This window comes from Perca fluviatilis, chromosome 4, assembly GCF_010015445.1.
Source record: "Perca fluviatilis chromosome 4, GENO_Pfluv_1.0, whole genome shotgun sequence".
Lineage (NCBI taxonomy): Eukaryota > Metazoa > Chordata > Actinopteri > Perciformes > Percidae > Perca > Perca fluviatilis.
This window is the reverse complement of record NC_053115.1, coordinates 26,337,094-26,351,227: the sequence shown is the minus strand read 5'-3', so window position 1 is coordinate 26,351,227 and position 14,134 is coordinate 26,337,094. Positions and strand designations below refer to the sequence as shown.

The window sequence follows — 14,134 nt, the reverse complement described above, 5'->3', positions numbered from 1 at the left end:
CGGTGAATAACCCTATTTCAACAAACGGTGGCGTATTCCTTTAAAAGTTGTTTTCTCCAGCTCTGCAGCTGCATGTTTGCTCACTAACTCCTCCCAAACCATTTGATAGCGCTTAGTGCCATCTTCAAAGGTGTAAATATCCAGAGGGCGCTTTAAATGATTAACAGGGTCTACTGTGATGAAAAGAAAGCCATGAGAGCTTAAGGACAGATATTTATTATCATCTCTCCAGACGTCTCACTGACTTCCAAAAAACAATACTGTGGGCAGAGGTTGTGACGAAGTAATGGTATTATAACTGTAAATTACATAAAAGAACCAAAGAAATTATGTTTTAACAAAATGAAGAGGAAGCCATGGGCAGGCAAAAAATAATACAATTGAACACATGAAGCAGCTTGAGAGGAGCTTTGCCTTCTTTACCTCTTGTGCTGTGAAAGAAAAAAGCAACATTTGTGGTGGGCACCTACTGAGGAATGTGCCAGTTCTGACTCTAAAGCCGTATTTAATTAGTGTTCTTTGAGTTCTTAATTAAATGCACATTTAGACACAAATTTTCCGGCTTTGAATGAACAGCCACAGTTGAAAAAAATTGATAACATAACATCAAAGACAGCAGACCCGTTTGAAATGACGTATTTAATTTATCCGTACAAGTATGCTTGTAAAGGGGGAAAATCCACAAGAGGAGTATAGTATCCTGAAACGGAATTAATCTTTTACTCCTCTGATCTTAGACAGCTGAGTATTGATTTTGTTTAACACAAACAACTATTTACTAAAGCAAAAAAAAAAAGAAACACTGTGTCAGTTCCCTGCAGAGCAAACAATAGGTTTCCCCTTTCCTCTTGTGTCTTGCCCTTCTGATAATTTGACCTGCCACTGAACATTTTTTGCTGAATATGAGAAACACTTTATTTGACCCCTAGTTTCCCATTTTCCACCCTCACCCAAATAAATAAACCAAGGAGCATGGGAGTATACATACAGACTGGTTCAAACACTCACACAGCAAGTAACCACCTTCCAGTTATTGTTCCACCTTCTTGGCTCAATACAGCATCACTACCTCTACATGCCACCATTTTACAGGATAAGGACAGTTTAGTACTCAAATCTCTTCTTTTCTGTCTTTGTCTGCCTCTGCGCTCATTCATGTCTATCTGTGTTCCTCTGCCTCCCTTGCAGGTTCGTACGATGCAGTGGCCCGGTGGCGTCCGTAGGATCCCTTCCTCAATCTGCAGTCATCCCTGTCAGGCCGGCGAGCGCAAGAAGATCGTGAAGGGCATCCCTTGCTGTTGGCACTGTGAGCGGTGCGATGGTTATCAGTACCAGGCAGACACCTACACGTGTAAGATGTGTCGCTTTGATTTGCGGCCAAACGTGAATCACACGGGCTGCGTTCCAATTCCAATTGTTAAGCTGGAGTGGAGCTCTCCATGGGCAGTCATTCCTGTGCTTATTGCAGTCGTTGGCATCATGGCCACTGTATTTGTAGTGGTCACCTTTGTCCGCTACAACGACACTCCCATAGTGAAAGCATCAGGCCGAGAGCTGAGCTATGTGCTGCTAACTGGCATCTTCCTCTGTTATGCCACAACATTCCTGATGATTTCAACCCCTGATGTAGGAATTTGCTCCCTCCGGAGGATCTTCTTGGGTCTGGGCATGAGCATTAGTTATGCCGCCCTGCTCACCAAAACCAATCGTATTTACCGCATCTTTGAGCAGGGCAGCATGTCTGTCAGTGCACCCAGGTTAATTTCTCCAGCCTCCCAGCTGGTCATCACATTCTCCCTGGCCTCAGTGCAGCTGCTCGGGGTGTGCATCTGGTTTGGCGTGGATCCCTCCAAGGCCATTATTGACTATGAGGACCAGAGGACGTCTGACCCGGTGATGGCGCGTGGTGTGCTCAAGTGTGACATCTCTGATCTGTCTCTCATCTGCCTGCTGGGATACAGCATGCTGCTCATGGTCACCTGTACAGTCTATGCCATTAAAACCAGAGGAGTGCCGGAGACCTTCAACGAGGCCAAACCCATTGGTTTTACCATGTACACCACCTGCATTATTTGGCTAGCATTCATCCCAATCTTCTTTGGCACTTCACAGTCCACAGAAAAGGTAAGCTTACAACTACTTTATTATTATTATTATTATTATTATTATTAGCAAAGTGCAAATCTTTTTGTCATAATGCTTTTTTTTCTAACTCATGGCAATACTTCAAAGGTTTTGCACTTTGTGAAATCTTCACAGCTAGATAAAAGCTTCTTTAATACCAAATCTATTTGGTTGCTTTTTTATTTATGCAATATTTATTTATTTATTTATATTTTTATATATCTTATTGGTTTGTTCACAAGAATATTTTGAAACATTATTGCAGACATGTGCAGGCGCAGATAAACAAATATTATTTATTTATATATATATATATTCATATATATATAATTTTAAGGTACTTGTATTTTCTATTTTGGGCTTCTTTATACTTCTACTTCACTTCATAGATTGAGATAAAATTACTCCATTGCATATATCTGACATCTATAGTTACTGCTTTGCAGAATAAAATTTGCATATAAAACATGATGATTAACACCTTTTTGGCTTGTGACTAGGGCTGCACGATATCAGGAAAATATGCAATAAGGTTGTTGAATGTCGTGATAACGATATTAATTGCGATAAATAAATAGATAGCATTCTGTGGTTAGTTCACAGGTGAAGTGAAGATAACGTTGTCCGAGCTGAGCCGGTTACAAACTGGCTTAGTTGTGAACAACACGCTAATGTGCAGACGCATTCTGTGTTTTTAGCTGAGTAAGACCAGATAATATTTGGTTAAAACAGATCAGTGATGCTGTTTTGCCCTCAGTGTTGTCCATTAAAATTAGCTAGAAGTGATGTAATATAGCATTTTAGGTGGAATGAGCACTGCACCGGACTCTGTTTAAAAAGTAGCCTTTTAAATGCTACATTGCTTGTAAAGAAATAGTGGGAGTAACAGGCGAACCAGCTTTAAAAGTGCCATATTCAACATCAATTCTTAACGTTATAAGTACTTCTTCCACTACTGCACATTAGTCAACTTTTTGAAAACTGCAGTTCAGCAATGTTTACATCTGTACCTTAGTCCCACACAGACCGCCAATGTTACATTTTGTATTAAAATATTCCAGTGCCTTTATTCAGGGTGTGATTTGCTGGGAGGGATGCGTGGTATTTCCCCCTTTCTGTTCTACATGTCCCTGCCTCTGCTCAATTATTTTTATTCCCAGTGGGGACAAAATGTATCCCCCCTCAAAATTATCAATGTTACTTCACCAATAGTCTAGACCAGGGGTCTTCAACGTTATTTAAGCCAAGGACCCCTTACCTGAAAGAGAGACGGAGCAGGGACCCCCAACTACATATATTGTATAAAATGAAGTTGCATAATAAAACAGGACCTACAATAACATGTAGGGTGGCCTAAAGCCTTTATACATACCTTTTAATGGTACAATAACTAAATTCTGTAATAAATGCACGCAAGCTTGTGACTTACATGTATGTGATGGCTGTATGCCACAGTGCATTAGAGACCCCTGAGTTTTTTACACAAACACACTCACACTTGTATCCCCGTGTCAAATCAATGTGCCTGACCTCGTGAACCGTGGACCTGGACCACATCCAGTAGGGGCATTGGGAGGCTACAGGTCAAGAGGATACAAAGGGGGCATGGAAATCGAGGCTGGACGTTCAGTGGAGACTGTCTGGGTATGAAGCCAAAGGGGTACAACAATGACAGTAGAAATGTGTAGATCCAGTTAAAAGAGGTCTTTTGGCAGTGTAACAAAAGGGGCTCAGTGGCTACAAGAGAGGACAGTGGTGAGGGAAAAGCCTCATACTGGCATGTTCACTATCAGCGGTGCCAGCATGTCAGTCGACAGATGCAACAAATTAATCCTTACCTCCTTCCCTCTGGAATTTAACAAAACAATGCATCAAAACACTGGCCTGGAAAACTGGCTGTGATAGTTGCCTTTGTGGAAAAACGTTCTTGAGAGAGTGTGTGCATTGTGTCACTCTCAGCATCCCAAAATATTTGTGTGCAAATAATTTCTATAGTTTACAGCATTGCAGAAAATCTGCATATGACTACAGACAATTGAATTACATTAATTATGCAGTATGTGACCAGCAGTACAATGACTTATTTCCATATGCTGCATGATGTGTGACCACCACAAAGTCCCAACTACTGTGAATGTGCACACTGGCCTTCTCTTACCCCATAAATCACCTGCTGTTAACAGTAAAACTGAGCAGCTACACGCTGAAAACAATAAGAGACCAGCTGAGCTCAACACATACTGCTCGTTATATGTTAGATTTTACACTGAAATATAGTCAGGAAAATGTACTGAAATGTCAACTATCATCACCGCACACAGTAAAGAAAATAAAGCTCAAGTTCAAAGTGTAGGCTACGTTATTTTTTAATGTGACTGTTGCACATCTTAAGTCCCATGACAACAGCAGCCAGGGATATCAGCGAGTTCTTTGTTTAATCATTCCATCTCCTCTCTCTCTGAAGATGAAAGAGAATTATACAATCACGGAGAGTGAAAAGCTTTTTTGGAGGATGAGGTAATCCATTAGCTAGCATGGCTTTGAATAGTAAAATAGAAGTGAAGTCCTACTTTCTGTTTCTTCTTCTTCTATACCTCAGATTAATTTAATTTACAAACCCTGAAAAACTTCCTTCACCCAGCTTTAATATAAGGCACTCAAAATGATATTACTCACTCATCACTAATTATTTTCTGTAGAGAACTGTACACACAATGTCTGGGAGATAGTTCCATTTTTATCATTTGTAAAACTTCTACCACTGCCCTGAGCGTCGTTAAGGTAAGACATGAAATGGAAGACAAAATTGAAATCTTGCTTCAGGGAAATGTCCTACATTTTTTTTCTTTCCTCATTTGAGAGAGAATAATCATATTTAACATATAACCAAAGGGGCTTTTGAGTGTTGAGTCGTAAAACCTTAATTTATCTCACACTCCAATATGGTTTAGTCTAGTCAAACCATGCAGCACTCAGTTACTGTTATTGTGGACTGTCCTCCCAAGAACACAGACAGCATCAAGTCCCCAAAAACAACATGTGTTTATGTTCAAGAAAGCAAAGGAGTAAATATTTTTGGCATTTTTATAGAGACTGCTATTTATTACGTCCCATTTCTTTTAACCATGACCACGATTGCTACCTAAAATTAACCGTTTACTATTGTAACCATGACAACAAAGTAGTACTTGCAACCATGATCTTTCCCTCACCATAACTAAGTCTTTTTTGTGCCCACACTGAACCAAACCTTAGCCATAGTGTTGTCACATCATACAACAGACAGTGGTGCACTGCAACTAAGTGCATTTATCCAAGTACTGTACTTAAACTTAAATTTTGAGATACTTGTACCATATTTGAGTATTTTCATTTTATGACTACTTCATACTTCTACTCCACTATATTGATTTTAAAGCTTTTGTTACTAGTTGCTTTGTAAATTTAGATGATTACTACAAAATATAAACTCAACTAATGCATTTTGATATGTTATTATAGGTTAATATATAAGCGCTGGAAAGTAATTACAAATAAGTAACTAAAATGAGCCTGTGGTGGAAGTTTCCTTTGCAGCAGGGGGTAAGTTTTCAGAGTTTAGTAAATTGAAACAAATAAGACAGACTGAGACTAAGACCAAGTTGGGTTTTTGTATTTTATTAAAAACATATATATTTGCAAATAGGAGCAACATGATTTCACAAAAGGCCGCAGCCCAGTGTGGAGTCAGTTTCTCAAATGAGTGAACAGAACACCAGGCTTTTATGCATCTTCAGAGTGACAGCACACACGCACTTGGATTATTATGACGCTACAATTCTTACAGGCAATCTGATACACATGAAGACAATCAGAGAAATACAAGAGACATCTTGGAGCCATTTCGCCTCCTCCTCCCTGTACGATAGTTTTAGGGTGACCTTGTAGCCCCTATCTGTTCAGACAAACAGTGCTCACATTATGTTCCAGACTGGACGTCTCAGCAGTTAGAATCAAAATCTGCATGTGGGAAATGAGATAAATATAAGGAATTAGGCTTAAATGTAATTTTCCCATTACAAGCCCCACCTTAACCAGCTGCAACATAAATGCATCAATAATTATAATCCCGTAATATAATATACATTGTTCTCAAATGGGCCATTCTGTATAATGGGTACTTTTACTTTCAGTACTGTATGTATATTATTATCATCATCATTATATGATGCTAATGCTGTACTTTTACTTGAGTAAGATTTAGAATGTAGGACTTTTACTTGAATATTTTTGCACTATAGTATTGCTTCTTTTACTTAAAGATAATATCTGAGTCATTCTTCCACTACTTGATAGTGATTTGTTTTTCAGCTGTGATTTGTAATGGTTTGGGAAGGCACAGACAAATAATGCCGTCCTGGGGATAGAGGCATTAGATCAGAAGACACTTATTAAATTTAGAGGACTTGTTTGTGTTTACTAAAGTATCCTATAAAGTAGCCAGCCAAAAAAGTGTTTAAAAAATAAACCTGTGACTGATTCTCTGAGCTGTTACATAAACAATGCACTTTTTTAAGGAATTAACATGTCAAAGCAAACACACCTCATAATCATCTTACTGTAAATGACAGGCTGCACAAAGCCTCACAGCCCACGTTCACATGTCTTTCAGAGCAATTAAATGCTCCACTTCCTCCGGGTCCTGATTTACCTTATCGAGCCGCCTATGTGCTGTGCTCATCCCCACTTTACAGCAGGCCTCTGCCTCAGCATTACAAGCACAGTCATTTATTTGTCATCTGGTGCCAGGATAAACTTAACAAATGCCATAGGAGGCTGTCTCTATCATTCAGACAGGGACATCTGGTCTATCTACGGAGCGTGATCACCAAGCTTTATGCTAGCTTCAGAAATAGAAGTGACACCTGCTTACCTGGAGAAATAGTCAAATCAGTGGCTGCCTCAAAGACAGGACGCAGGAGGAGAAGCATCCAACAATGGCATGCATGGGAATGAGGCTTCAGCACAATAGGCTCAGTTCAAATTCAATCAGCCCACACAAAGAGGTCCTGCCTTTACAATGCATGAATGGACTGATTAATTGACTGGTGTTGTTTATTTCTCTATGAAGTCTCCATCACACTATTGGCACCGTCAACTCGAGGACAAAAAACTGCTGTTAGTGCACTAGTCAGACAGAGAGTGGGAGTTGCAGTGAGTTCAACGAGACCAGATGTCAGGCAGGAGTGTTCTTCCCCTGCTCTCTGTTACCACCTCCCCTGGTCCCTTTCAATTTCTCTCTTTGTCTCTTTTCTGCACAAAGATAAACAGCATTATTCACAATAATGTCCCGGCAGGCACAATAACACATAATGAAGATTGATGCTACAGAGCAGAGGGATCTAAACATCTTGGACTTGAGAGAGCAGTTGTTGCGTTCATTAGGCCTACAGCACAGCAGCTCTCTGGGTCTTGGCTGTTGACCTCTGGGTGCTCCAATAATGGGTGAACAGGCCATGAAGCTAATTAAGGCCAACAAATTGTAATCTTTATAAATGACACTCTCCCATGAAGCTATATTACTGTGTCCCCTAAGGCTTCTATTTGTTTATTAGCTTAATTAGAATACAATTATATTGAACTCTCATGCAGCAAGCCCCTCTGCTGAACATTTCCATAGCATGCTGAGAAATAAGACAGTAGCTTAATGTAGAATGGGAGTTATTCTGTTCAAATGCATTTGGTATAGTTTGCCGACTCGTCGTTGTTGGTTATGAGGCCGACAGCTGTGGTGTCGTCAGCAATCTTTAAACAGTAATGGGCTCAGTACACATCCCTGTGGTGATCCCGTGCTTACTGTGGTTGTTTTAGATGTTACGTTACCTACCCTGACTGTTTGCCATCTCTCTGTCAAAAAGTCCATGATCCATCTGCACATGCCAGGATCCACACGCAGCAACAACAACTTTTCAATGAGCTGTTGTGGCAATATTGGTTTAAAGCCGAGCTGAAGTAAATTAGCAGGATCCTGGCATAGGTGTTCTTATGTTCCAGATGAGTCAGAATAAGGTGAAGCAGGGTGGAGATGGCATCCTCCGTAGGATTGAAATGGGTTCAGATTTGTTGGGAGGCATGACGTGATGTGATTCATGACAAGCCATTCAAAGCATTTCATGACCATTGTTGTCAAGGCTACAGAGCGGTAGTCATTCATGGAGGCTGGATTTGGTATCTTGGGCAGAGGTATAATGGTGGTGCTTTTAAAACACATAGGCACTCTGGCTTGGCTGAGTGAGATATTGAATATATTTCTGAAGACGTTCTTCAGCTGTTCTGCATATTCCTTTAGCACACGGCCTGGAATCTGATCCGGACCTGCAGCCTTCTGAGGGTTGATGTTGTAGAAGATCCTCTTCACGCTGTCAGCAGTCAGCTGCGGGGCCTTATAGGAGGCAGTCCCCACCTTTGTGCCACTCTGTTGTCAGCAACCTTAAACCGTAAGAAAAAGGTGTTGAGGTTATCTGGTAGGCAGGGGTCATTGTCCATTGCACATGCAGTTGGCTTTTAGCCTGTAGCTGTTTGGAATCCCTGCCATAAGCACCTCGTGTCCTTTGTGTCAGTGAAATGACTGGACAATTTTTTCCCATACACTCTTTTAGCCTCTAATTCCCCTAATTCCTCCTTTGAGATTGTTCCTTGCTATATTGTATACCTCACTATCCCCAGATCTAAATGCGGCATCACGAAGCCTCAGCAAGGAAAGAACCTCCCTTTTTAGCCACGGCTTATTGGTGGGACGCAGCTTAACAGATTTAATCACAGTCACATTATCAATGCACTTGTTTATGAATCCCAGCACAGTCTGTGTCTATTCCTCTAGGTCTACACAGTCCCCAGATGTCGCAGCCTCCTTGAAGATGCTCCACTGTGTACATTCAAAGCAGCCCTGTAAAGATGGAATAGCCTCCTGCGGCCACACTCTAATGTCTTTCACTAGTACTGGCTCTTGTCTCACTCTCGGTCTGTATGCAGGCCTTAGCAGAATAGTCAAGTGGTCGGAGCTACCAATGTGAGGCAAGGGGGCTGCAGTGTATGCATTTTTGATGTTGGAATACAAATTATCCAGTGTGTTGTCCAGTACTAGTCATTAATGCAGCCATACACTGCTTCTCCTCTGTTATGTTTTGCCTCAGGCAAGATCTGCTGATGGTAAAGTGATGATATGTGTGTGAGATATAAAGCAACCTGATTTTATGAGCTAGGGTCTGTGCATGCTCAGGCACTGCAATCAGGAGGAAAAAATGAATGGATTAAATACTGGAGTTGGTCTGACACTGAAAACAGGAGTCCTATATCATTGTAAATTCAGTATCTTTGAGTTTTGGACTGATGGTCGGACAAAATGTTTTTCTTTGTTTTATTGACAAAATAATTTGCAGATTAATTGATGATGAAGTAGCCGTTGGTTGCAGCCTGTACTTTTTATAGTTGGAATGGCAAATACACTTTACCAAATTTGGCATACATTTTGTTATACTGTGAGTATTTTTGTTTTAATACCTCCATAATTATTTCAGCTCCATCCTCGAGCCCTATTTGAAATTATGGTTAATTAACTCCAATATTTTTTTGATTTTTCAGTATTTTACAGTATATACTGAGTGACTGCAAGAATGGCTTTTATTCTTGGTTGAAAGGCAGCAGAGCATTTCTTTCTGTTTATGTAAGTAACAGCTTGGGTTCAGCAGTCCATCCCTGAGGCAACAGTGAACTGAGCCCAGAGTAGTTCACTGGATAACCCTCCCTACAGCTGGGAGGGGACCACTGCAGCTGTCCCTCCATCATACAGCCCCCCATTCTTCCATTCTTCTCTTCAGCCAGCAGTCCCACATGGTACCAGGACTGGCTGAGATGAGATGCAGCCAGTCTGGAGGGAAAGCACTGTGGAGAGTCACAAATAATAAACAACAAACAAGATATTCAAGAAGAGGTCACATCTGGGGAGTTAAATGTTACTCTGCTTTGATGGAAAAACCAGCAGGGACCTACTGGGGGAGTCACTCAGTGAGTCAAAAGGAACAGATACTACTCTGAAGGCAGGATCATATAACAATATTTATAGTTTAAGGTACAGTTTCTGAATGAGAGCATGTTTTAGTTGCCTTTTTTCTTATGGTGCCAGAAAAAATGTTAATCCTGATCTGCTAAACACACATTAAGATAATATATAAGAATATTTCAGTCAGCCGTGGTTTAATTACAGTTGTAAATCTGCTCCCATGGTAACCTAAGAACAGTAACACACCTTCCGCCTGAGGCAGCGTGAGAACCTAAAGTGGGATAGGGGGGATTGTGTGATAGTTTATATTGTTTCCCCTAGATGCAGACCAGATGCTGGAACATCAGGCTTCAGTACAGGATTTTGTTGCTTAGTGATCAAATGTGCATCAGGGGTGGCAATTTTGTTAATTTTATTTACAGAAATTTGCAAGCAAGAGAGACTACTTACGTTGAAACTTTATCAATTTCCAAACTTGGATAAATATTGTGATGTTTACTGGAAGACAGTAAAGTGAAGTGCATGGTAAAGCCAAATAATTCATATTTTCGTATAAGTTTGATTGTTGAGATGATGATGATGATGATGCAGACTGCCAGCAGCTCCTGCTTACGTTAGACTAAATATACTGTAACGTTGTATTGTAGTCCTCTTAGTCCTTTTATTAAAACGTTACTCCGAAAAGGGAACACATGACAGGAAATAGAGCATCAAACATTATACAACCAGATATCTTTGACACAAACATTACAGAACCAGATATATTTGACTGTACCTGCACCCTCATGTGCAGGTACAGTCAAATATAGTGAGTAGGATAGTGAGTGCACAGCAGTTCAATCAGGAGAGATTTCATTTAGAGTGAACAATCAATTTTTATTCAATTGCATGATAAAAAGAATATGAGAAGAGTCATTGGTGATTTAGTCTACAGTCCTACCCACAGCCGGTTCTGGAAGTAAGAATACAATACAATTTCTCCATAGACAATTGGAGTATAGCCATAAAATCGTAACCGTCGATGGTAGACCTAAAACCAGCTACAACATGACTAAGCACTTGTATATATGCATATAGATGCCAAAAGTTCATGAGGCACCAACCTTGTTTTGAGATGAATGTCTTTTATTCGTGATGTCTTGGATAAGTACTTAATTACCCATAATCCTGAACAATCCCACAGTTATGCCTCTGATTGGTGGAACTCATGTAACTGTTTGGTTAAACAGTGTAGGATACTGTAACGTTACTGTCTACTGTACGATCTTTAATAAAAAGAAGAAAAAAAAACTGTGTTGCGCTTCTGCACGGTAGACTTATCAGTCAACCCGGTCTCACACCAGGTCATGAAATAGTCACGTTATTTTGATTTATTGATTCGTTTACAGGTCACGATTTTGCCATTTATTTCGTGTACACGTCACGAATTTTTAACGTGTACAGGTCACGATTTTCGAACCTGCTCTGACTATTGACGATTAGACCCCATCCTTACATGGTGTATTTAGGGGGGTAGTGATGCTGTGATTAGTTCAGGCTAGTAGGAGAAAAAGTAGAGATGCTGAAGACCTGGAGGATGGAATGTGGAGCAGGACTAGGCGCTGAGGTAAAGGGGTGGAGGAGAGTCACATCATTTTGGTACTGAAATGACAACTGACAGCAGCAGAGAGAAAAGATTTTAAAGTTTGACAGCAAGATCTGGTTGGACTACACAGAATGAAGGCCCTCAGAGTAGAAGTTGGAGAGAAAGAGGCAGAGAGAGATGATAACGAATATGTTAGTAAAGTGAGTCTTTCTGATTAATTGATTTCGATAAGCGTCATTATTTTCCAAATCCTAAGCAGTGGGCCGGAACCTGGCGAGGAACATTTGTTATTAGATATTATTTAACCAAAAAGCTAGCCATTTGTTGACTCTTCTATAGTATCATAAAGTGGGAAATATTGTAGCTATCAGAAATCCCTAATGTCTTCAACTATAGGTCAGGGGCTAACGTATTTTTCCACTCGCTTGCTTATAATTACGGTCTGAATGATGTGACGTCAACGCAGTATATTACTGTTAAACAAGTTAGCAAACCGTAAAAAGCAAAACTACTGAGTTTGAGAGAACTTTGAGAGAAGTTTCTCTTGTAGAGAATGCTATGTTTGGATGCATTGAAGTCTGCAGTATATCATTAAATTGTAACTTATGTAACACAACCCTCAAGTCAATTCCTCGCAGATGGCCAGTCAAGCTGTCACTATATAATATGATGTATAGAAATCAAATTACACAAGATTTCCTACATCTTTAATGCTTCCCTGAAGATGACTCATTCATTTGTTGCAGCTTTGCAAACAATTAAAATGTAATGAGTGAGAATGATACCTGTTTCCCTCCCCCATGATTCAGAGGATTTCACCATGTGTAAAATGTTCACGCCCTTGTTTTTTTTTTTATGGGCCTGCCTGTTATGAGTCAGAATAGGATCCAATCGACTGCTGTAATCAAGTGTGTGTTCAGGTTGATGTGATGGCCATATTAAAACTAGTATGGCAGAAAATTAAACAAACAAGGTGGCCTTGGCTGGTTCAGCACACGCGCAGTAAAAGCAGATGAGATGCTGATTTAAAACAAGTTTTATAACATCACTTGCAGTAAATAGTTTTGAAGTCTCTATAGGACACAGTAGAAACTACTTTCATAACAGCTTGGCTAACTAACGGGTCATTGGATGCTCTAATTAGAATGATACACAGCAGATGTCACTTGTATTGTACGGTACAGGTCTCTATCCATATAGAAGAATCTGCGAAATCCAGTGCAAATAAAAGGACTTAACTGTTTGTGTTTTGCATGTTTGTCTCTTACAGATGTACATCCAAACAACCACACTGACCATCTCTGTGAGCCTGAGCGCCTCAGTGTCCCTTGGGTTGCTCTACATGCCAAAGGTCTATGTGGTTCTTTTCCACCCCGAGCAGAATGTGCCCAAGCGCACACGCAGCCTCAAGGCCGTGGTTACCGCCGCCACCATGTCCAACAAATTCAACCCCAAGGCCGGACTCAGACCCAACGGAGAAGCCAAGACCGAGCTGTGCGAAAGCCTCGAAACACAAAGTAAGTACACAAATGCTAATGTGGAAACCTTTGACACAGAACCCACTTTTCTCTGCCATGTTTTGTCCTTCCGTTTCTGTAAATCAAACAAATTGATGCAGAGAAATGAAGCAGAGTAAAAAATTATTACTTATTAACAGATGTCTGGCATGTTATTTAACACTTCATTGAATCCTGTAAAAAAAATTGATGGGGAGGGGGGTATTGTTTGTGAGTCAGAATGAAGGATTACAGGATTCTTAGTTATGTGTGTGTGTGTGTGTGTGTGTGTGTGTGTGTGTGTGTGTGTGTTGTGTGTGTGTCCTGTGTTGTGTTGTGTGTGTGTGTGTGTGTGTGTGTGTGGGGAGGGGGTCATAAAAGAATGGATTACAGTTGTCAACACAGAACAAATTCTGCAGTTCAATAATACAACTACAATTCTACCTCAGTAAAACCTCAAAATATGGCAAGTGAAACATTGATTATTTTTCTCCATTGTCATTTTCTTTTCATCAGTATTTCATTGAATTTAGTGGCTACACGTGAAATCTGACATCACATGCTAAAAAGGTACCTTCCTCCTTTGACTTCTGCTCCCTCTGTTTGCACGCCTAGTATTGAAACAATTAGTTGATTAATTGAGTAGTCAGTTTATTTGACCAACAATCAAAACCCATGACAAAGAAAAGCAACAAATCCTCACATTTAATATAAGTAGCATAAACAAGCTGCCTGTGTGTAGCATGTATGCTTGAATGACTTAAACAATGAATCATTTATCAAAATGGTAACCCTTTAAATTAGTGTCAATCAACTAATCAGTTAGTTGGCTAATCGTGTCAGCTGTAGTTGTAGTTTAATGTAAATAAAGAGAACCTTTCTATGGTCCAA

At 40.2% G+C, this 14,134-nt stretch overlaps 1 protein-coding gene across 2 annotated transcripts in view; it reads left to right on the top strand.

The window, feature by feature from the left end:
- LOC120557963 (metabotropic glutamate receptor 4-like) overlaps positions 1–14,134 on the top strand; it is a 158,796-nt gene that overhangs the window by 132,314 nt on the left and 12,348 nt on the right. The window contains exons 8-10 of one of the 2 annotated variants that reach the window (XM_039798714.1): positions 1,189–2,124; positions 13,018–13,264; positions 13,760–13,813. In XM_039798714.1, the coding sequence (XP_039654648.1) occupies positions 1,189–2,124; positions 13,018–13,264; positions 13,760–13,770 (1,194 nt within the window). In that variant the 3' untranslated portion in view covers positions 13,771–13,813. The remainder of the gene's footprint in view (positions 1–1,188; positions 2,125–13,017; positions 13,265–13,759; positions 13,814–14,134) is intronic. The other variant, XM_039798712.1, reaches the window with a different exon arrangement.